The sequence below is a fragment of the Microdochium trichocladiopsis genome (genome assembly GCF_020744255.1).
Source record: "Microdochium trichocladiopsis strain MPI-CAGE-CH-0230 chromosome Unknown B0I36scaffold_6, whole genome shotgun sequence".
Classification (NCBI taxonomy): domain Eukaryota; kingdom Fungi; phylum Ascomycota; class Sordariomycetes; order Xylariales; family Microdochiaceae; genus Microdochium; species Microdochium trichocladiopsis.
The window spans coordinates 517,866-539,242 of NW_025763549.1; the positions used below are offsets into that span (position 1 = coordinate 517,866).

At 57.3% G+C, this 21,377-nt stretch overlaps 8 protein-coding genes and 2 non-coding genes across 10 annotated transcripts; 5 read left to right on the forward strand and 5 right to left on the reverse strand.

Moving 5' to 3' along the window:
* Positions 1 to 458: 458 nt before the first annotated feature.
* On the reverse strand, positions 459 to 896 carry B0I36DRAFT_363538 (uncharacterized protein; the record flags this gene model as incomplete). Its single annotated transcript, XM_046158822.1, has 1 exon — positions 459 to 896. The coding sequence occupies one exon, from the start codon at positions 894 to 896 to the stop codon at positions 459 to 461; it is 438 nt and encodes a 145-aa protein (XP_046011216.1).
* Positions 897 to 1,170: 274 nt separating this feature from the next.
* B0I36DRAFT_384553 (alpha-ketoglutarate dependent xanthine dioxygenase) lies at positions 1,171 to 2,643 on the reverse strand (the record flags this gene model as incomplete). Its single annotated transcript, XM_046161011.1, has 4 exons — positions 1,171 to 1,607; positions 1,682 to 1,890; positions 1,953 to 2,166; positions 2,221 to 2,643. The coding sequence occupies 4 exons, from the start codon at positions 2,641 to 2,643 to the stop codon at positions 1,263 to 1,265; spliced, it is 1,191 nt and encodes a 396-aa protein (XP_046011217.1). The 3' UTR covers positions 1,171 to 1,262.
* Positions 2,644 to 3,020: 377 nt separating this feature from the next.
* On the forward strand, positions 3,021 to 4,524 carry B0I36DRAFT_410516 (permease for cytosine/purines, uracil, thiamine, allantoin-domain-containing protein; the record flags this gene model as incomplete). The annotated part of the gene is made up of 2 exons (XM_046161914.1): positions 3,021 to 3,742; positions 3,789 to 4,524. Exons 1-2 carry the CDS (start codon positions 3,069 to 3,071, stop codon positions 4,522 to 4,524), a joined length of 1,410 nt encoding a protein of 469 aa, XP_046011218.1. The 5' UTR covers positions 3,021 to 3,068.
* Positions 4,525 to 4,777: 253 nt separating this feature from the next.
* B0I36DRAFT_384554 (uncharacterized protein) lies at positions 4,778 to 7,196 on the forward strand (the record flags this gene model as incomplete). The annotated part of the gene is made up of 6 exons (XM_046161012.1): positions 4,778 to 4,826; positions 4,883 to 5,635; positions 5,691 to 5,774; positions 5,847 to 6,071; positions 6,317 to 6,549; positions 6,632 to 7,196. 6 exons carry the CDS (start codon positions 4,778 to 4,780, stop codon positions 7,151 to 7,153), a joined length of 1,866 nt encoding a protein of 621 aa, XP_046011219.1. The 3' UTR covers positions 7,154 to 7,196.
* A 2-nt stretch (positions 7,197 to 7,198) lies between these two features.
* On the forward strand, positions 7,199 to 9,050 carry B0I36DRAFT_384555 (oxidoreductase family protein). The gene is made up of 5 exons (XM_046161013.1): positions 7,199 to 7,790; positions 7,842 to 7,948; positions 7,998 to 8,154; positions 8,204 to 8,433; positions 8,484 to 9,050. Exons 1-5 carry the CDS (start codon positions 7,478 to 7,480, stop codon positions 8,823 to 8,825), a joined length of 1,149 nt encoding a protein of 382 aa, XP_046011220.1. The 5' UTR covers positions 7,199 to 7,477; the 3' UTR covers positions 8,826 to 9,050.
* Positions 9,051 to 9,091: 41 nt separating this feature from the next.
* B0I36DRAFT_384556 (acyl-CoA N-acyltransferase) lies at positions 9,092 to 9,781 on the reverse strand (the record flags this gene model as incomplete). Its single annotated transcript, XM_046161014.1, has 1 exon — positions 9,092 to 9,781. The coding sequence occupies one exon, from the start codon at positions 9,779 to 9,781 to the stop codon at positions 9,092 to 9,094; it is 690 nt and encodes a 229-aa protein (XP_046011221.1).
* A 442-nt stretch (positions 9,782 to 10,223) lies between these two features.
* B0I36DRAFT_290200 (sulfate transporter family-domain-containing protein) lies at positions 10,224 to 12,784 on the reverse strand. Its single transcript, XM_046151697.1, has 2 exons — positions 11,782 to 12,784; positions 10,224 to 11,727 (listed from the first exon to the last, which is right to left on the reverse strand). Exons 1-2 carry the CDS (start codon positions 12,758 to 12,760, stop codon positions 10,304 to 10,306), a joined length of 2,403 nt encoding a protein of 800 aa, XP_046011222.1. The 5' UTR covers positions 12,761 to 12,784; the 3' UTR covers positions 10,224 to 10,303.
* Positions 12,785 to 17,876: 5,092 nt separating this feature from the next.
* B0I36DRAFT_t111 lies at positions 17,877 to 17,948 on the reverse strand. The gene has a single exon. It is a non-coding gene; the product is annotated as a tRNA-Thr (tRNA).
* Positions 17,949 to 18,533: 585 nt separating this feature from the next.
* On the forward strand, positions 18,534 to 18,605 carry B0I36DRAFT_t92. The gene has a single exon. It is a non-coding gene; the product is annotated as a tRNA-Asp (tRNA).
* A 729-nt stretch (positions 18,606 to 19,334) lies between these two features.
* On the forward strand, positions 19,335 to 19,733 carry B0I36DRAFT_363545 (uncharacterized protein; the record flags this gene model as incomplete). The annotated part of the gene is made up of 1 exon (XM_046158823.1): positions 19,335 to 19,733. The coding sequence occupies one exon, from the start codon at positions 19,335 to 19,337 to the stop codon at positions 19,731 to 19,733; it is 399 nt and encodes a 132-aa protein (XP_046011223.1).
* Between the last annotated feature and the right edge of the window lie 1,644 nt (positions 19,734 to 21,377).

Sequence of the window (21,377 nt, forward strand, 5' to 3'; positions counted from 1 at the left end):
TCGCCAGCGAGAACAAGCCGCCATGTTTGCAACCGAGGCATCGTGCTATGAATTCGAGATCTTTCCGAGCTCCGTGCTAAAGTTGAAACACAGGGCTAATACGAAAAAATAAGGCTCGTTGTCACATCTCGTGGTTCTTGGCCTAATACTGACAAGAAGGGTATCAGTGAGTGCCCTGGTTACGCTGCTGGAGTGCACTTCTCGGTCTAGTGTTGGAAGAGAACACCCGCACCCAGCCGCGTGATGCAAGAGCAGGCCGAGACCATTGTGCTGGGCGGAAGTTGCCGAAATGGTAGTCCTCTGGGTAAACATTGGCGAGCCGACAGAGTGGGAGCTGCTTACTGCCGCCAAAAAGAGACTCCAGTGATTCTCGAAAGAGTAATGTGAATTGTGGTTGCAGTAGCTAGTGCGTATAGTACAAATGTCGTGACGAGAGGAGGCTTTCACTTTCTCCGCTGTTACCACCACTCCAGTAACCTTCCTGCGATTGCGATGTTGGGCAGTGCAAACGCCCAGAATGCCCATTCGTTCCCGGGGCCGATCCTCTGCCGGATAATTACCCCGTCCGCAAAGATCATCGGGACGGCCGCCAGTAGGGACCACGCGACGGTCCACCTGTTTCCGTATCTCAGCGACGCAAACATGGTGAAGGACAGGGCGATGCCCTTGGTGCCGTAAAGTTGCATCATCATCTCCGCCGCGTCGGTTGGGTCGGATGCGAGAGTGTTCAGCCTGGAAGCAGTGTCTCGTGTTGGTATTTCAGACTGTCGGCGAGCGAGGATCCTTGGGGTAAGCCCCAGATCCTGGAGGCACAGGCTTGGTTGGCGGATTGCTCTGATGCCCAGTATCGCTGGAGCAAGGGCGACGGCACTGGCAAGGACATTGGGCCAGGCCATGGTGAGGGCTGCTGTCGATGAGATCTTGTTCAGTCGTTCGATCAACCGAGAGGAGAGTGTTGATGCGATCTCAATGGCAAGAAACACCATACACTAAGCGGCGAGATATATCCGCAGCAGGCAAACAATCTCCAATGGCGAAGCAACCCACATCCCGATTGCTCTTAACTCATAACAAACCGATTTATCTTGGGCAAGCCACAATCCAAGCATCTTCCGCATCATTTGATGATGATTGCAGGACACGAACCGCCGGAGGGCACGAGCATGGTTTGCCATTATGACGCAGAGTCCACATTTGCTTCTAGGAACAAACTGCAATCACCACGGCCGAACCGCACTCTCGATTGGTTTCAGCCAATGTTTTCAAACCTTTGATCCCTCCAGCGCGGGTTCCGGCTCGACACCGCTCTCCATTGTGCACTGCCACAGTATCCGCTCCACCCCGTCAAGGTTGCCCGTGATGCTGTGCCAGACGCCCTTGTTGTGGAACACGACCAGGTCGCCTTCCTCCCACGCGTGCGCATAGATGTACTCTGGCCTGCGGAGGACCTTCTTCTGCATCCCGTGCACAATCTCACGCACCCGAGCCAGGTCGCTGATCTCGGTGACCTGACCCGTCTGCGGGTCCTTCGTGCGGAGGGCATACACGCAGCACCCTAGGATCTCGAGGAGCGGCTTGTCCGGGCTACCGGGGTTCTTCCAGACCATCTGCCACGGAACAGTCGGGGTCAGCACGCGGCGACTGCTGGCGCCAGCACGAGAGCTTTGATCGGGCGACATACCGGATGACTCTGCACCTTGTCCCAGCTCCACTCCGGCAGATCGTCGAGTGCCCGCTCGTCACCGACGCGGGCGATGGTCAGACCATCGGACGTGGCCTTGCAGTCTCTGATCCACTCGTATGCGCGTGGCGCGTATTGTATCGTAGTGTTGAGCGCGAACTCCTGCTCCGCAGAACTCAGGAGTGAAAAGGCTTTGGCTCCGGAAACGACTGTCCATCACGCGGCAAGTGTCAGCGCGGTACCCTGCAGCTAGAGCTCAAAGACGACGTACATGCGCTGGCTCCAGGCGCCACGTGAAGATTCTCGCCGCTCTCGAGCTCTATCCGCTGTGTTTGGCCGGTGGGAACCTTGACGCCGTGGATCAGGGTCACACGTCCCGGGAGTCGCTCGTAGAGGGGTGCGTCGAGGTGCCACCGGTAGAATCTTGTTTGTCCGGACTGGACTTGGTCTTCGGTCAGAGGGTCGGCATGGAACTCGCGTTGGTTCTGTGATGCAGTTAGCGGGCGTAATCGAGCATGAAGTGTTGAGGAGTGCCCTACCAAATGCCGCAGCCGGACCTCGGGAAGCCCTTCATAGTCCTTGAAATGCCCGCTGCCCAACACGGAGACCTGAGGGGCGCGGGGGATGCGATCGCCGCCGTTCTTCGAAAGGATGTTGTCCTTGTCCTTGACCATCTGGGCACCGCCCGAATGTGTCGACTTTGCATGGTCGTCCCAGACGCGTGCCAGTCTCGGGAGGACGCTTGGCTCGATCCCCTTCTGCTTGCGCACAACGAGGACGGAGTGCTCGTACAGCGCGGTCCGGAGAAGCTCCCTGTCGTCATCCGTGATCAGGTCCGGGTCTATAAACAGCTGGTCGCCTCTGAGCAGCATCTCGGCGCCAATGTTCGTCTCCTTGCGGAGCGCGGCCGGCAGCGGGCGAATCTCAAAGTGTGTCGAGCTGGGCGGTAGGGCGGTAGGCATGGCGGTGGTTGATAGGCTGTAGTGGAAGTCATGATCAACCAGACTTCCATCACGTAGCACGCCTGCTTTATCTCTGATACGCCACCTCGGCCAAGTTGCATCTCGACCGAATTACCGCCTAACGCAGTGGGGCTGATTGTCGGGCAAGATTCAACTGGACCGAGCCAATGGCGCGCCTTCAGATTACCCCATCCAGCCTATTTCGGGGTCCCGTCTTATCGGGCGGGCACCGTTGAGTTCGGCAGTGTGCAACCGACAGCATGGCATGGGACTGCGAGATAATCCCATCTATATAACGGCTTGGCAGGCTCTCGCCTTGGGCTTTGGCGCCTTCGTCAGCCTCTGCGAACGAGGACCGCCATACCACTGTGGTTCACCCCCAAACCATCTGGCTGCTCCTTCTGATCATTCATCCACCACCCGCCATGGACTCCATCCGGGAGGTCCCCGCCCGCTTGGCACGGCGGTGCACCAGCCTCTCCTCGTGGAAGCTGCCGAAGCCGACTTCGACGCTGGCGCCGGCACATGTTTGGTCTAACGCGGACATGGACCCAGTGCCCCCGGAGAAGCAAACATGGGATGCGTGGACATGGATGGGCTACTGGGCCTCGGACGCCATCAATATCGGTACGTGGCAAGCAGCCTCGTCCATTCTCGCCGTCGGCCTGTCGTGGCGCGACGCCATCGCCGTCGTCTTTGTCGGCACCACGTGTATTGCCGTGCCCATGGTCCTGAACGGCGCCGTGGGTGCCCGCCTCCACGTGCCCTTCTCGGTTGCCGTCCGTGCCGGGTTTGGCTACTACCTCGCCTACTACTGCATCGTCTCTCGTGCTGTCCTGGCCGCCTCCTGGCTGGGCATCCAGAGCGTCAGCGGCAGCCAGTGTGTGACCATCATGCTCGCGGCCATCTGGCCGTCCTACCGCGACATTGCCAACACGCTGCCCACCAGTGCCGGCATCGACACCAAGGGCATGCTCTCGTATTGCCTCTTCTGGCTGATCCAGATCCCCCTGCTTCTCGTGCCGCCACGCAAGCTCAAGTGGCTCTTTGTGGCCAAGATGATTGTCGCGCCCATCACCGCTTTTGCCATGCTCGGCTGGTGCGTCAGCCAGGCTGGAGGCAGCGGCGTCGTCTTCGCGGAACAGGGAACGGCTTCTTCCGCGGATCGCCCCTGGCTCTGGCGGTCGTGCTGCGGCCTTCTTCGCGGCGGCCGCCTGGTTCATTGTGCAGGTCGGCTCCAATGTCACAGCCAACTGCATCTCGGCGGCCAACGACCTGACGGTGCTGATGCCGCGGTACGTCAATATCCGGCGCGGCTGCATCATCACGGCCGTCGCTGGCGGCTGGGTGTTTGTGCCGTGGAAGATCCTCGCGTCCGCCGGCAGCTTCCTGTCGTTCATGGGCGGCTACGCAGTGTTCCTGGGCCCGATCGCCGGCGTGCTCGTGTCTGACTACTGGCTCGTGCGGCGGCAAAAGGTCGACGTGCCCGGCATGTATGATCCGGACGGGCGCTACCGGTACTGGTACGGCATCAACTGGCGCGCCCTCGTGACTTTGTTGGCCTGCTCGGTGCCAAATCTGCCTGGCCTCGCGGCAAGCATCAGCCCGGCTTCGGTCAGCATCAGCGAGGGCGCCCAGAATCTGTACAGCTTCAACTGGATGTTTGGGTTCACGGCGGCAGTCTTCGCGTATTGGGGCATGTCTCTGGTCTTTCCTCCTTGGGAGACGTTTGTTGGAGCGCCCATTCTCGGTGTGGCTGAGGCGGCGGAAGCGGGCGAGAGGGATTCTGAGGCAGGGGTGACGGAGGCCAAAGGGGATGTTGCGATGGGCAAACTCGCGGAAGGGCCAGCGGAAAAGACGAGGGCGGCGGATGAGGTCTAGATGAGAATTGTGGTTCTATGCGAAAATAAAATGCACTGATACTGCCTGCTTTGAGCAATGATAATGAATCCAATGAGACTGCACTTCTTTGGGGATAACATTATTCCGTCTGGGCGTGGTGGTGAACTGGAGTGCTCCTGCCCAAGTGCGATAAGAGGTGGGGCGGGTGGCTCTGGTCCCTTTGTCACCAGGCACCTTGGACGGGACGTTCAAAGGCTTGCCCACCACACGCGCTTGTGCACGACTGCCAGCCATGGCAGACCGACGCAGAACCTCCCAACGCCCGTCGCGATCGTGCTCAGGTACCGCAATGCTCTTGTGCGCTCCCTCCCGATAGAGGCTAACCTCTGGCGCGCAGCCTGCAAACGCCGCAAGGTCAAGTGCGACCAGCGTCAGCCGTGTGGGCCCTGCATCAACCATGGCGTAGCCGACCGCTGCAAGCTCGAGACGGTCGAGCTCAGCACACAATGGACCAAGAGCAGAGGCGAGCTCGACTTTCTGCTGCGCCTGCAGTCTGCTCTCCTGGGCTCGTCTGCCGAGCGTGCTAGGAGCGACAGCTTGAGCCTTGTCGAGGAGCGGCTGAGCTTGCTCAGAACAGGACATCCTTCTCGCCCAGCAGCTTCCACGTCAGCCATCAATGTCCCAACTGAAGCTGCGGGGGTGGGTTCCTTTGCCTATGGAGAACGGTCCAGTACACCTGACGACCAGCACGACGACACTCTCGACACCGCCATTGTCTTGATGAGGATGGGCCGAGGCTACTCGAGCGCAGACATGGCAACTGCCCTTACGCGCAATGTGCCAGAAGCGACGGTGGCGGGCTGGCCCGATATGCTACCCTCACCCATTCAGGCCCAGCAGCTTGTCCTATTCTACCTGGACCATCTGAGCTGGCACCACCACGTCCTGTACTCGGTCGAGTTCGCCGCGCAATCTGGAGCCTTCTCTTCGACGCAGGGGACGGTGTCAACGCAGTGGCTGAGCCTTTTCTTTGCCGTGCTTGGGGTAAGTGGTGGTCAGCTATCCGAGGAGTACACGACTGACAACAAGAACACCAAGGCGTCTGCATGGAATCTCCCGGTCGAGATAAGTCAGCAATTATTCAACAAAGGTGAGTCTGTCTACACTCACGTTCCATATAAAGCAGGTGAGCTGAATAGTGTCAGAGCACCTTCGAGACGAGGCGGCGTCCTGGTATGGTCAGGCAATGGCGCTGCTTGTACGTGCCGACTACATGGCGAATCACTCAAGTATGTATCGCGCTTTAAGTTTCCCAGTTCTGGTGTCGTATCGTCGAGGCTGACCTGCCCCTGACGCGCCAGTTGTTGCAGTCCAATCGGTCATAATATCAGCAATGGTTGCCCATCCCCTCGGGCACGGAGCTCGCCACACTATCCACCTCGCGGCTTGTCTCCGCATCGCACAATGTTTAGGTCTCGCGGAGAATAAACCATCATCGACTCGGGAAGAGGCTGAAGTCTGCGGACGGGTCTGGTGGCAGCTGCTCGTGCAAGACTACTTTCTGGTCCCGATGGCTGGCTCGTACAGTGAGTCCAACCCGTCTTTACACATTTGGATCGGGTGAGTGGCTAATTGTGAAGGTGTGAGCACTAATCACTTCACAACCCCGATGCCGACAAATTGCCATGACCATGACATGCAGGGTCAGCCACCAGAAATGCCCACAATGGCATCGTACAATATTGCACTAGCAAAGAGTTGAGTATTAGCCAGTGGTGTTTCCCCAGTTTCTAGTGCGACCAGGCTCTGACGAATGGTTTTTCTATCATAGTGGCCCTTTTGATGCCACAACTTGTTGACGGCCTGCGACCCACGACCGCAGTTACGCAAACAGCGGCGGCACAGCTCCGGCACATTCAGCACATTGACGCACTGATGCGCGATCTTGTGACCGATCTGCCTCAGTTCCTCCGGCCGTTGCGGGCACACGAGGAGGAGGATCCCAGCTGGCCCTCGTGGCTGCGTGCGGCTCGCTCAGCTCTGACTGTCAGTGCCGCGGACAAGGTAAGTTAACACACGGCCCAAGCAACTGGGTCACGGCATCATCATAAGCCCTGCGGCTCACATAAAACTTCTGCCACAACAGGTCATCATGATCCATCGATCTCACCTTGTCAAGTCATTCCAGGAGGATCCGTCCTCTTCAGCACCCACCTACAGCCTCACACGCCAGACTTGCGTCCGCGCCGCCACGACGATTCTGCGCGAATTCCTCCGCGTGCGAAACACGAATTTTGTGAAGCTGTGGGTGATCCCGACCTTCACTGTCAGCGCCGCCGTAGTCATCTATCTTGAGCTGCTGTGCCGCAAGAAACGGGGTGAGCTCAACACCATGCAAGGACAGACCGAATCAGAACAGTACCACCACCTCAGGCTTTTGCAGGATGCAATCTCTGGCCTTCGAGAGCTGGATTATGATGAGAACGCGAGAAGAGGCGTGGGGATGCTTGAACATCTCGTCGACCTACTTGTGCTTCCCTCTTTTGAGGAACATAACGATGGCAAAGCGAAGGATGAGGACACGGATCAGCTGGCTGGCGGCACGAGAGGCGCCTCTGATGAGGATCTTGTGGCATTCCTTCTCGATGGCGTGGCGTGGGTCAGCTGAGGCAGAGAACTTCCACTCTGTATTGCGAGACTCGCTGTCCCCTGTGCGCTCCACCCACCACTTCGGATGTTACCGACGTTCGACTGATGATGACTACACAAGGGTACAGTCTCTCCGCACAAGTCGTGCGGGGAACAGCGAAAGCGGAGCTCTCCCCCAGCGCCATGATCGCTCGTCGGGTATACTCGACCTCCACGGCGCCCGAAATTAGGCTGAATTAAGCTCTTGCCGGGCATGCTCGTTTGAGCTATAGATAGCTCTCGCTTATCTCTGAAGCACCCTCACCCCACGACATGACAACAACAACAACACCCGCAAATTACAATGGCCTCTCCCAAGATCAAGGTCGGCGTCGTCGGCTACGGCAACTCTGCCAAGACATTCCATCTGCCCTTCATCACCGCGATCCCCGACTACGAGGTCGTTGCCATCCTGCAGCGCGCGGAAGCTCCGGCGCCAGGGTCACCCGCGGCCTCTACGCCCGGCGCGCATTGTACCGTCGACTTTCCGAATATCCGGCACTATCGCGAGCCCGAGGCGTTCTTCGCGGACGAGGAGATTGAATTCGTCGTGGTCGTCACGCACACCAATACGCACCCAGTCTTTGCGGAGCAGGCGCTGCGGGCGGGCAAGCATGGTGGGTAGTGTTCTGCCACCGGCGTTGAATTATGGCTGACACGAACCCTAGTCCTCGTCGACAAGCCGTTTGCGGCCACGTCTGAGCAGATTGACAAGGTCATTGCGCTCGCCAAGGACAAGGGGCTCATTGCCACGTGCTATCAGAACCGCAGATGGGTACGCTGTCTCTCTCTACCTCGTAGCACCACATGCTAAATCTCGGCAGGACGGTGGCTTCCAAACACTGCGCAGCCTCATGAGCAAGGACGCTCTTGGAGAGGTCAAAGAGGCTGAGATCTACTACGACTTTGAGAATCCGGGGTGGCTAGGCGCGCTCGACAAGGCTGGAGACAGCACCTCGGCAGGCATGGCCTTTGGACTAGGTTGGTATCTTGTTTCTCCGTCCTTGTGCCGAAGCTGACAGTGACACAGGCACCCACAGCGTCGACCAGGCTCTCACGCTCTTCGGCACACCCGAGACCATCACTGGGTTCTTCCGCAACCAGCGCGGAAGCAACAGCAAGGTCGAGGATGCGTTCACCATTATCCTGCAGTATCGTCCCAAGAGCGAGCTGCTGGTTACGGTCAAGACGTCTATCGTGTCGCCGCTGTCAAAGCAGATCAAGTTCATTGTCAAGGGAACCCAGGGTTCATACGTCAAGGTTGGTGGCTGTATATCTATTCTGTCAAACGTTACTGACACTCTTCACAGTACCAACAGCGGAGCACGTGCCCACAAGAGGAAGATGCCTCCAAGCGTATCAGCCCGCTCGACCTCAGCTTTGCCAAGGAGCCCGCCTCGCTCGACGGCACGCTCACCACTGCAAAAGTGTTTGACAGCTCGTGCCAGAAGTACGACGAGCAGATCGCAAAGTATGTGGGCCAATATCCAACCATCACGGGTAGGTGGATGGGCCTGTATGAGAATGTTGCGGCTGCCATCCGCGGCCAGGGCGAGCTCGAGGTGAAGTTGCAGCAGTCGCGGGACGCGATCCGGGTTCTAGAGCTGGCGCGAGAGTCGAGCGACAAGGGCGTGTCTGTGGCCTGGCATTAAATGGATCAGTGCTGCATCTCTATGCGGGACCACCAGAACAAAACAATCGTTGAGACACAAGTCCGCTCTTGCATACTTACAGGCTGGGCTTGGTTGCGCAACTGCATGCAACTCTGCAATTGCATGACTCGTTATATGGGGCCGATTTGAATGATCTCCCGCATCAATCACGCAGCGTATTTTATCCCAGTTAAGAATCTCAAGGTTGCCCTCGCTCGAAGTGACAAACGGAATATATTTGCTGCAAACGAACAACTTTCCATATATCAAAGATCCTTGCCGTAGTAGAGAAACTCAAGATCCGCCCTCAGCACACCCTCCCAGTCCGGGTGCAGCTCGTACGCAAACGGCTTGGCCCTGCCCGTCGGCACAAACCCCCTCTTCTCGTACCACCTCCTCAGCGTGGACCGCGTGTTGACCACGTCAAACTCGAGCCTCTGAGCCTTCCACTCGTCGCGCGCGACCTGCTCCGCGTGGGCGACGAGCTGGCTGCCCCAGCCTTGCCCTTGGCCCTTGACAGAGACGGCCAGGAGGGCCAGCCAGGCCAAGGTGTCGGATTTTTTCTGCAGCCAGAAGTGCCCGACAATCTCCTCTTCTTCTTCCTCTTTGTGCTCCAGCTCCTCCCCTTCATAGTCCACGGCAGCAGCCTTGGACACGACCCCAACAAACACCGCAATATCCGTAGCAGTCATGCTTCCCAGCACGCTCTCCTCGGTTGCCAGGCTGATCCGCTCGTGCTCCGCACCCAGGTACACGTCGGTCGTGTCGTCGGCCCGGAAGGCCGCGTTGATGAGCGCCGTCGTGGCTGCCACGTCGGCTGGGGCTACCGCTCGGCGGATCTTGAGCTTGAGCTTGGTCTTGGGCTTGGGCTGTTGGGAGGAGGAGGAGGGGGAGGGGGAGGTTATGGTTGTTGGGGTTGTCGCTGGTGGTGCGGTGGTGGCTGTAGAAGAGGACATGATTTCTCCTTTCATGTCTTGTCTTGTCTGTGTGTGTTTGTGTTGTGCTGTTATTGGGGCTTGGGGGGCTTGTGGCTCCTGTGCTGCTGTTGAGAGTTGATTCAGGTTGGGTGGATTGTGGGTTTGGACTGAGCGATCTTCTGCCGTTGAAAGAACTGCTTGCAAACAACACCCTATAGCTACGGCAGAATTTGTCTGAAGTCTCCCCTTTTTATATCCTCCTCATCCTCCAGCTCGGTTCAGACAAGGGCGCGCCCGATAGTGTCGTCCAAATCTCACCGGACCCTACCTGGTCAGTCAAGGGCGCCATAGGTGGGTCAGCTCGGCGACCAGAAAGAGTCCCACTTATTTATTCCAGGGGCACATACCTAGAGTCAACGGGCGCACGTGATCTACTCCCTACTCGCATCGCATCACAACATCTAGAACATGAAGAGCAGCTCGCAAGGCAACAACATCATATTGGGTATCTCAAATTAAGCCTGCTCAGGTATCACTATAACTGCAACATATTATCCAAAACTACTCCTCGGCGGGCACGCGTCCCTCAATGTGGGTGACAGCACTCTCCACCGCAGCCTGCAGGTCAATGTGGAAGTACGGCCGGTTCATGCCGCCGACAACGGCAACCTTTCCTGGCAACGCCGTCGTGCTCGACTCCTTGCGGATGCTGTTGTTGCTGGAGCCGATGGGGGAGATCTTGTCCCCAGCCTCGGGCTGCACGCCAACCTCCACATCCTGACCCAGCTCTCCACCCTTTGTGGGGTATATGTTTCGCACAACCTGGTCGCTCGTGGCGGCCGCGCTGTAGATTGGCTTCCAGTTGCCGAGCCGGTTGACAACCTTGGCACTGGGGAAACCGAAGCCGGCGGCACCAAGGGCTCGCTTGGTCCAGCGGTTGGTGACGGAGACAAAGTGCCAGTCGACGGGGTCGGGCGAGGCGTGGCGGTCGAGCTGGTTGCGCGTGTCGATCAGAGCCTGAATCGAGGTGACATCAACAGCATTGACAGCGGAAAAGTCGAGGACGATGGCGCGCAGGGTGGGCCGGTTATCGTCCACGTTGAAGTGTTGTCCGCGGCGCGGGCCCGGGTCGTTCCAGGGGCGGTCTCCCAGAGCGAGATTCTTGTCAACAATGGTGGGCCGAGTCTCTTGCTTCGCCCATGCCGTCAAGATGTCCATGTGGCGGCCAGCATTGAGGTAGTTGAAGCCCTCCTTGAAGCGGTAGACGATGACTCCCGGGTAAGGGGTGTGCACGTCAATCTCGGGGTTCGAGCCGTCTCGATGATCAAGTGGCACATAAGCCAAGCGGGACACAGTCTCGGAATTGGTCCTATCGACAGGCTCGTCGCCGTTGACACGATAGATTCTCGTCTGGCCCAAGAAGGCGCCACGTGCCTTGGCGATGCGGACCAGCAAGACGGCGGCAGACACGCCCATGGTGACGTAGATGCCTGTCTCAATGTCGGCGAAGATCATGACGATCACACCCGCGAAGAAGATGAGGACTTCGAGGGGAGACACCTGCCAGAACTGGTAGACCACGTTCGGCGCGGTGATGAGATCGCCGACGGCGTGGATGATTAGACCGGACAAACTGGCAGAGGGGATGAAGAAGAACACGCCGGTGAGCGCATAGAGAGCAAGAAGGACGATAAGCGCGGTCCAGATACCAGCCAGCGGGGTGCGCACGCCAGCCTTGGACTTGATGGCCGTTCTGGAGAAGGAGCCTGTCGCGGGATAAGCACCGAGGAACGGCCCGAGGACGTTGGTGAAGCCGACCGCAACGAGCTCCTGGGAAGGATCGATGACGTAGTTGTTGACGCGTCCGAAAGACTTGGAGATGGAGATGTGCTCGATGATGAGGACGATGAGGGCACCGGGGATCTCGCTGCCGATGGCCGAGAGGAGGCTAGGTGTGATGGTGGGCGCATTGTGTACTTGGAAGCCTGGTCTGTGTTAGAAAGGAACAGTGAGGGCCGGACTGCGTAGGGAAAACTCACCACTGGGAACAACTCCGAGGATATCAAACTTGGCCTTCTTCTTGTCGGTCACGCCTCTGTTTGCAAGCCAACTGATGAGGATGTAGAGGATAATGACGACTGCCATGCGTAATGTGCCCAGGAAGAACCACAGCTTCTGACGGTGCAGCTGCTTGTTGCCCAGATAGGCGGTGGTCCACTTCCAGATATAAAGAAAGACCATAGCCGACACACCCATGGCGGCATCGAGCCCCTTGGCGGTGGGGAGGGCCTGGAGGGTCTGGATGATGACCAAATAGGTGGCCTGGCGAGTGTTGACGGTGGAGATGCCGAGCATCTTGGGCACCTGGCCAGCGGCAATGTTGATGGCCGCTCCCGTCATGAAGGAGGTGATGCCGACCAGGGGGATGAGCTCGACGATCCAGCCAAGCCTGAACAGACCCAGGAAGAGCAGCACGGAGCCGCAGATGACCGACAAGGCACGAGCAATCATCTCGGGGGGGAACTCGTTTCCATGCGCGGCGGTCACTCGGGCGATGATGTTGCCGACGAGGGTAGACATGACCGCGACGGTGCCGATGGTGATGTCCTTGGAGGTAGCAAAGGCCCAGTAGAGGATGAAGCCGACAAAGGAAGTGTACAGTCCGTACTCGACGGGCAGGCCCGCGAGCACGGCATAGGCCATGCCCTGCGGGATGACGACGAAGCCGACCGTGACGCCGGCAATGAAGTCACCGAGACCCCATTTGTAGTTGTAGTGCAGGATCCAGTTGAGGAAGGGAAAGAGGCTGCGGAAATAGTGGCGGACGCCCGAGGCCGTGGGGACAATGTCGCGCAGGACCTCGCCGAGAGTCGGCTCGGGCTCCTCAAAGGTGTCGACATTGTGGATGCTGCCGGCGGCAGTGCGGACGAGTTCTGCGGGCTCGTTCTTCTGGCGGTAGTCGACGTCGATGCCGACTGCCTTGGCCAGGCCGCGGCCGATCTTGCTGGACGAGCTCATGATGGGCCAGAGTGCGACTGTGCTGGTGCAGAGGACGGTCGTGCGGAGTCGATGATGGAGGAGGAGAGCCGCACGGGAGCAAGTCTTTATATCTGGAGTGATGGCTGGAACCCTGGGCGAGGCTAGCGTAGTACTCGTTACCTGTCGGACGGGCGGGCACCCCTGTTGCGAGTAAGCACGCAAGCAGGACGCCTGCTTTGGGATGGAGCCGTGGGGGGGCCGCGATCTCTGCAAGACAACGGGGAGTTCTGGCCACTGCGGCGGGCAGGCCCACCGAGCCCGGGAACTAATGAATTAGGCCATGCTAAAGAGCCGAGAGTGGGTGCGGAGCTTGCCATTAGTTGGCTGGGCTGGCCTGGCTGGCGTCGATCGAATGCAGCAAAGGGAGAGAGGGAAGGCAGACTGGAACGGCGCCATCATAGGCATCGTGATTGAAGCGGAGCGAGCCGGTCGACGAGGATCCATCGTCGTCACCCAGCGCAGGCAGTGGGCGATGGGTAGCGGCCACAAGCGTCTGGCTCGGATGCGGAGTGCGTGCGCGTGTGTGTGCTGCCGTATGCTTGTGCCATGATCATGCTTTTTTTTGCTAGTCGTGGTGTATGCTTTGGTGTGCAAAGCTTGACGTGCTGGGCCCTTGGAAGCTCGCTGCATTGCCTACAAGACGCCCAGGCCCGTGGCGCCGCGCTAGTTCCCCGCCAAGCGTTGACGACATCGCCGCTGCAAATGGCGAAGTGCCCGCTCATTGGCTGCAGCCTACGGGCCCCTTGTACCGCTCGCACAGATCGAGGTAACTCCCTCTTTCTTCGTGATGCTGCATTGACCGTCCCATCCCGCCCAGCACCGGCATTGCCAGCTCTGCGGCGCCAATAGTGCCTTTCTATCGCCCTCCAGCTCGCCACCAGCTTTTACATGCCGCAAAGGTGCGCTGCTGCGAGTGTGGCTGGCGTTCTGTCATGTCTATCGATAAGCGCGCTACCTCGTCATCTGCCGCAGTAACCTGGAGACCTTGACATCAGCGATGCCCTGAATAACACCATTTCCCGCCAATCAGGTCTCATAGATGCCCCTGCCTAGCGCAGGACACGCCTTCCGCCCATGCGTCTTGCTCATGCATGATACTCCAACCATCACACACGGATTGACCTCACCACCACGCTTTCAAGGCAGACACCACGCCGCCCAGACTCTTCGCCAACGCCGTCGCGTCGTGTCCAAGATTGCTTGTCCCGCGCCGCAAATGCTTGTCGCTGCCCTCTTCGCCCGCGCCCAGGTGCTCGGCAGCGCCTGAGACTCTTGGGTTGTGGAGGAGGCGCCGACAAGCTCTCGGGGCGCGTCTCGTCACCGGTCTCGGCGACCCAGCCGTTTGACATCATTCCGTCGCTTGGCCCATCACGCAATAGGCTTGGAAAATGCTTGGGTGCAACGACATGTCGTGGAGACGCGTGGTGGTCGAGAACCAGCCGAGTGTCGTCAGCTCTTTGGGAACAAATGATTGAGGCGTTCTAGCCCCCACGGTTGACATTTGCCTTGAGGTAATCCTGACAGCCACTATTGCCCGCTCGATCAGAGAGTTCCAAGCGGCCGGGTGCGCCTCCATTGTCTGATTGTGAGCCCGACAAAAGAAAACTGCGCCAGATCTAGCCTCGCCCCTCATTGAGCCAGCTGATGCCATGTTCTTGAGCCCTACCGCCTCCTGTATTCGCCAGTGACATCTCACATGCCCGGAAACAATCATCTCATCTCCCCGGGGGTCACAAGCGAATACTGTAACCCCTAGCCGTGCGGCTGAGCTGCATGGTTCGGGAGGCAGCGGCAACCCCGGACTCCCGGCCTGCACCGTCTCATCCCGTGTCCCCAAACGAGAAACCCGGGGAGAAGCCTGTCCCAGCCGTATGGGTGTGCCATGCGCGGGCGAATGGTCGTCTGCGGGCTTCCGCTAGTCCATTCGTCTCGCTGTCCTTGCCTGCATCCAGGCCTCGGTCTGGTGAGCACGCGATCTGTGCATGTGCCCTTTTCGCCACTGCCTCTCCAGCCCACAATCTCTGAGCACACCAAGCACATCGATCGCTGGAAATGGTGATGCCCACTGTCGGATCCCGCCATCACGATGGCAAAAGAAATATCAGTACTCGCGAGCGAACTAATTTTCTGATCAGCGATGTCCGCGGAGATGTCCGCCCACGGATGTCCGCCCACGGATTGTCACGAGTCCTTCAATGGAGCTCGCTGGTGAACAAACGCCACACTCTTGCGTGCTCGCCTAGGTCGCCCTCTCAGCTGGCCAGACCGTCAGAACGGAAACAGAGCAATTATAGCTACTTTATGCAGTGACAAGGACCAGCCCTTTGGAAAAGCCCCTCCCAGGGACGTTTCGGACTCCACAAATCGATAGCTTGGTCCTTTCCAGATGTCCCAGAGGTCCAGACGCACAAAGGCACAGGGGTTCAAAGACATTCTTTCGTTATAACTACGTTTCTGTGTTACCCAATGTCCCCACCTTGATGCTGCAGCTTTCAAGCCTCGTTGGTCCCCCCCACGTTCCTTCTCGTCACCTGGGTACCTGCAAGCCTGCGAGTGTGCCTGATCAGGAATTCAACACTTGGGCGGCTGATGCGCCTGAGACATCTGTCACCAGGCCCTCAGATGATAACGATTATGGTGTCATTTCGCTACTGTATTGCCCTTCCTCCTGAGCATGTCGCTTCGTGCGGACTTTGCCGTGGCCGCCCGTCTTCCTGCTGGAGCCCTAGGGGCAAAGTTGACATCGCGGCTGTCGGTTGCTCATGTGCTGTAGTCACTCGTGCTCTCTCCCAAGACCTCCTAGTCTCGTCGCGCACGATGATCATGACCAGGTCTCCGCGGGCGGGGGGCAATTGTGATCTCTCACGAACCAGAGACGCCCCCCTTGGTCTGTCCGTGTGACCTATCATGGCCACGCTGATGTCTCTCGCGGCTGTGGCGGTGCAAGAGATGTATTCTCTCGTGCCCAGCAGGACGCCTGCTTGGGATTTGTGTCTACCGCGTGCGCGCAGAGTCGATCGCCGAGTGCTTTTCATAGTTGCAGCCGGTACTGTATAAGATGGATGCGGTCTTGATGAGGGTACGGTGAAGCGGGCTTCATGACTGGAGTCTATGGTCCGTCAAGGCACGTCTGCATGTACCCGGGAACGTGACTGCGTCGAGGGACAAGTCAGGTTGTTTGAGGCAGCTGGGGAACGAGCGTTTGGGCCTTGTCGTGCGGTGTGTAGCGTGCTTGGGCATGAAATAGTGCTGTAGATCAAACAGACGAGCAGAGTTGATGTTCTGTGCTCCTGGCAAGACGCTTGGCGGATGGAAACAGTGGCACGAGCACTACTGGCAGGTGGCTCTAACCTGATGCTTCCTTCCATAAAGCAAACACTATGGCGCAGCCCTCCTCCAGGGTAGTCATGCCATCTTGACACAGCATATGAGCAAACGTCGCTTTCAGATGCGGAACTGAGCTTTAAACACGGTATCGTCACAGATCCGCGGGCTCTCCGTCGAACCCGTGTCATTGACTGACCTCAAGTCGCCCGCATTCACAACATTGTTATATGCAGCAGTCCGCCCGATACTCAGCTTGGTCGTGACCGACCTCGTCGTCGTCAATTTAAAGTACCGCGACCTTCAGCACAGAGAACAGCTGCGCGTGCCTTGTTTCTGTCTCCGCCTTGACACGAGTACCAGTATATTGATGCTCCTCTGTGCATCTCCTTTTAATGACAGACACCAATATTCCTGAGCCGCCTTTTGAGAATAACGTGGTCTTTGTGTGGTTCACTTTGCCCTGCATGCCGGGCTTGCACTGTTGAGTTCGCACTGATCGGGACATCGGAGATAGCCACCATGCTCGACCAAGAGGGTGTGGTTCGTTCCGCAACAAAAAGTCTGAGGAGACGAGTCGCCGAGGGTGGAAGCGTTCAAGGAGGCGCGTGCGTATGGTCAGGTGTACCGCACAAAGCTGCCGCCTGGAAGCACATTTCTGGTCCATCTCCGAAGGTGGCAGACTTGGGTCGATCCACAAACACGGTTGGCATCTCCGCAAGCAACTGTGCATCATCTTGCCGCTCCCACTCCATCCCCTATACAACACTCCCATGAACATTTGAAGATACGTGCATTGTTCATCAAACACAACCACTCAGCACCAGCAAAGCACCAGCCAAACGTTACTTCAACAAACACCCCCACAACAAACTGCACTCCCACAACAACCGCGATTCCAACCGCGATTCAGGATGGACAATCTCGAAAGCCTCAACAAGACTCTCAAGCTGATCTTCGGATTTGCCTGGTCCATGTTCTGCGAATACCAGCTCAGGCTCGCACTCGAAAGATACTACTCGAAACGGGGCCTCTCTATCAAAGATGTACCCTTTCTGCAGATCCTGCCCGTTCTGATATGGCTGACCCTTGTCCTAGTGGCAAAGATCTTAATCGGCATCGTCATCCTCCTTTTGGCAGTCAGGTTGTTTCCTTGGGTGCGGCAATACATGAGAAACACGGCTTGAAGGCACCGGCACATACAACAACATACACGACACACTGCCAAGCGGGCGTCAGGGCAGGCGTGGCCCTTGCTGCTCGACAGCGCAAGCGCTTCACATCCATGTCATTCCATCCTACGCGCTGAGTGCATGCTAACACGGGGGGATCAACGCATTCTTGACTGCATCAATTTTCTTTCTCTATCGCACGATTCAGCCCTTCGGAAGAGATCTGTAGCCCAAGAATCATCAGAGCCAGAATGGGTCCGACATCCATCATCGAGTCAACCGACCTTCAAGGGGAGGAGTGGAGCAGAAGATGGGAGATGAGGCGATCAAGACACAATGCAGTGGAAAACATGTATGGCAATGGGCCGCAAAGGTGAAGCATAGCGCAAGCTCAGATCAATTATGAGGGTGGAGGAAGATATCAGATAGCTGCAGCAATGTCATTTTAGTGCACCACAAAAAAGCGTTGGAAACCTTTAGTCGTGTCATCGATGAGGCAGTCAAAAATGTTGTCGGAATGCTTGCGGACCTCCGCAAAATTTGAGTTCAACAGATCGGCTGTGTAGTCGTTTAGCACCCGCACAAAAAGAAATCGCGAATGCCCACTACTGGAGTCGAACCAATTGCCTCCTCATTACTAGTGAGGCGCTCTACCGATGAGCCAAGCGGGCGTTACTTGATGGGGAAGGTCGTTTCTTATTAAGCTATCAGTATGATGGTTGCTAGATCGAAATAGGCCAGATTCCATCTGCGTTTTCCCTGGCGGCCCGAAACAACTCTTTCAATTTCCCTTGTGCAAATCAACGAGCATCCTATCGCACCTTATTGTCTGTACGCGCTCACATTGTTAACTGCCTCACGTGACTGACTATTCACTCATACGGGACGGCGCGATGGCCATCAGAGACCATGCTTTGGAAAGACTGGTGGAATGACCAGCGTGCTGGATATGGAGCAGAGTCGGAGTTGGCGATGAGTTAGGCGAATCAGAAACTAGCACACAAACTGAAAGGGGAAAGCAGACTATAGGATATGGGCACTCGGGATGCTGTATGTCAACAAACATGGCATGATCTGCATGCACCCGGGCATCCGGGACGTGATAGCTACCTAGGTACCTTCTTGGCAAGGATATACACCTCGCTTGTTCGGATGATTCGGCTTCTGCCCTTCTGCCATGTGAGAACACCACTGTGACAGCAAGGATTCAGATGCCTTGTTACGAGCCCCGCCATCACAAATAAGACTATAACCAGTCTCGATTGGTCTAGTGGTCAGGATACCTGCTTGTCACGCAGGTGGCCGGGGTTCGATTCCCCGATCGAGAGCACGCTTCACACACCCAATCATCTGAGGTCCACCTCGGGAGTTTGTCTTTTTGCCGTCATCAATCTTTTCTTTGCCATCAGGCAAAGAATATGGTCGATGACAAGCTGAGCAGTCTGGTTTCTGCACCTTGGCCGGGTCAGGAATTTGAGGTCGAAGATTACCAGGTAGATGCACGGTGTGCACGAATGTCCATTGGACATGTTTGCAGCCTGCGGGTATCCAAGCAGCCTCACATTGAGCATGGCACTATGCTGAGCGCTCTATGCGAACTCTCCTTTTTCAACACGAACATGGAAGCTGCTACTTGGGGAGTAAGCCCTACCACGAGGACCCCGTATACAAGCCCTATTGGGGGTTTAGCTCAGCCCGAACTCAGCCCTGATCGGCACTTTGCTGGGCCACCGGGTGGGACCTATGAGATCTGCATTATACGTAGGCGTACACGTTATTGGCCAAGATAACAAAAAGTGCCTGCGTTCCAATTAAAGGAACAGCCCTGCCCTGGAGAACCGTGGGGCTGTCCACCATAAGGCCCGATTGTATTGGCGGTGCTGGCCGCTCTGTGCGTCATTGGTCGGTGTTAAATGCGGTTCCGGGGCTCGTCTTTGCTCTTCCTGATAAGACCTGGACGATCACGAGTACTTAACCTCTCGAAGCGCGCCGCCAAGAAACAGGCGGAAACAACAACATCACAACGCACATATCTCCTCGCCAACCACCCAAAGACAATGGCCTCCAACGCACCCACCTGCCTCGGCCCCAATGGCCTCCCCGACTTCGCCGCGCTGCCCGACATCCCGCGCAACATCACGACCTACCTCAGGCCCAACACCAACATGACGCTCTTGGCCATGACCCAGTGCTGCGCGCCCAACCCGGTCCACAAGACCCAGCACGACTGCTACCTGTGGTGCGAGGTGCCCGACTCTGGAGGGCTCACCGGCGACAAGGCCCAGGCGGCGGCCCAGTCGCTGAGCAGCTGCGTCAATCGGCCCGGCCTGGACACGTCGATCAGCGGGTGGCAGATCGCGAGCTCGGGCGGCGGCGCTGGGGTGAGGAACATGCGGCTTGGTAGTGTCGTTGCGCTGAGTCTCGTGGCCTCGGCGCTGGTGTCTGGGCTGCTGTAGTAGGGTGGAGTCGATCAAAAACGTATTGGCCGCACAAATCGCTACAGTCGGCTCTGGCGCTGCGGCGAACATGTCCAAGACTTTCTATCTACTACGCTCGCCAATCAACCAAGCCCAACAGATTGGAGGCTCGTAACCGCAAATCTCCGCATTCCAATGCTGGGCCTGTGACAGGTTGACATAGCACCACGTGTGTCCACTGCCAGGTCACGACGCCGCAAAGCAGACACTTTTGCGGCAGTTTTGCAGAGGAGATCATAGACGACAGAGGACATGATACAAAGCTGCAAGGATACCCAGCCTGGTGATTATCCAAAAGTCATCACATGTGTACAAAAACGAGCAAAAATGGACAAATGAACCCGGCCGAGTCAGATGCTTCGCGTCGCGGAGCCTTAGGTCGACACCAGCGTAAGGCACAGGCATCGGGGTCAGAAACTGCGGCACGTTGCCTGCCCAGATGGGCCGGACGTGATAACCGAGGCTGGGGCAATATTGTCCCTGGACAATTTTGTATCTTCACTTCCCCGCATAATCCAAAGCTAAGGCGAATCGCAGCAGATGCTTTTCTGGCTGAAGAGCCAGTGCATCGCCGGAGCCGTCCCCACCTCTTGACTAGGTCTATGTATGTACCTAGCGTAGACAGGGCTGAGCTTAGAGTAGATGGGGCCGATCTTGCGTCATGGTGTTCACACCTATAAAGCCAAGGCAGCTATTCGAGTACGCCACGCTAGGAGACATCCGTCTTTGCTTATCGAGTTCGGGGTCATTGTGCTTACTATGTTCCTGATGATCTTCATCTTCAACCTCACCACTGTGGAGGGCGAGCAGTAAAACGACTAGGATGTCAACCACGCATCCGCCATGTTCAGAGAAGCCGCCACCACATGCTCCATGCTCGAGACGTTGAGCGAACTCGCCGATCACTCCCGCAGTGGAAAACCTATATCCGTGCTAGCCGGGGAAGTGGGGCAAACACGTCGCGATTTAGCACCGCGCTGGGGCTTTTGTACGAACCCCAGATGATTTTCCTCGTAGGTAGGTGACTACCGAGGTGGAGAAGCCGGGGGTTGAGCACTGTGGATAGAAGAAACCGGACAGGTACTGTACAGGATGGATCTACATTGTCCAGTTTATTCTGTCCACAGGATCGCTGTTGTGCAGGGGGGACCCGGGTTTTGGACTAGGGGTAGTCCGTATGCCCTGTCCAGGCGGCATTTCTATCCGACGTGCGCATCTCAATTGAACAAAGGGACAGGGGTGACAGGTGTGAATCAAAAGGACTGACGTAGATTTCGGCTTGCATATATGCATGCACGCATTGGGGTACACCGGTACTCCTTGCTATCGTCAGGTCAGGCACAAGTCAGCTGGCTGCTGCCGCAACTCAGGAAGGCGGGTTGCTTAGCACGATAGTTGGGGCGCAGTTGGCGCCAGACTTCTACGTATGAAGCAAGCACAGATCATAGGAGGTTTGAAGTCGGAGCGGGCCGAGTGCACCAGCTATACCCCGTCGCGGCCCCTCGGCTTGGCAGGTCATTTGGCGTCTTGGCTTTAAATGAAATTCGGAGTTCTAACGTCGTAACATGAGCGATAAACGCCTAACGAATAAACGCCTACCGAAGGTGATGCCCAGCTCCGACG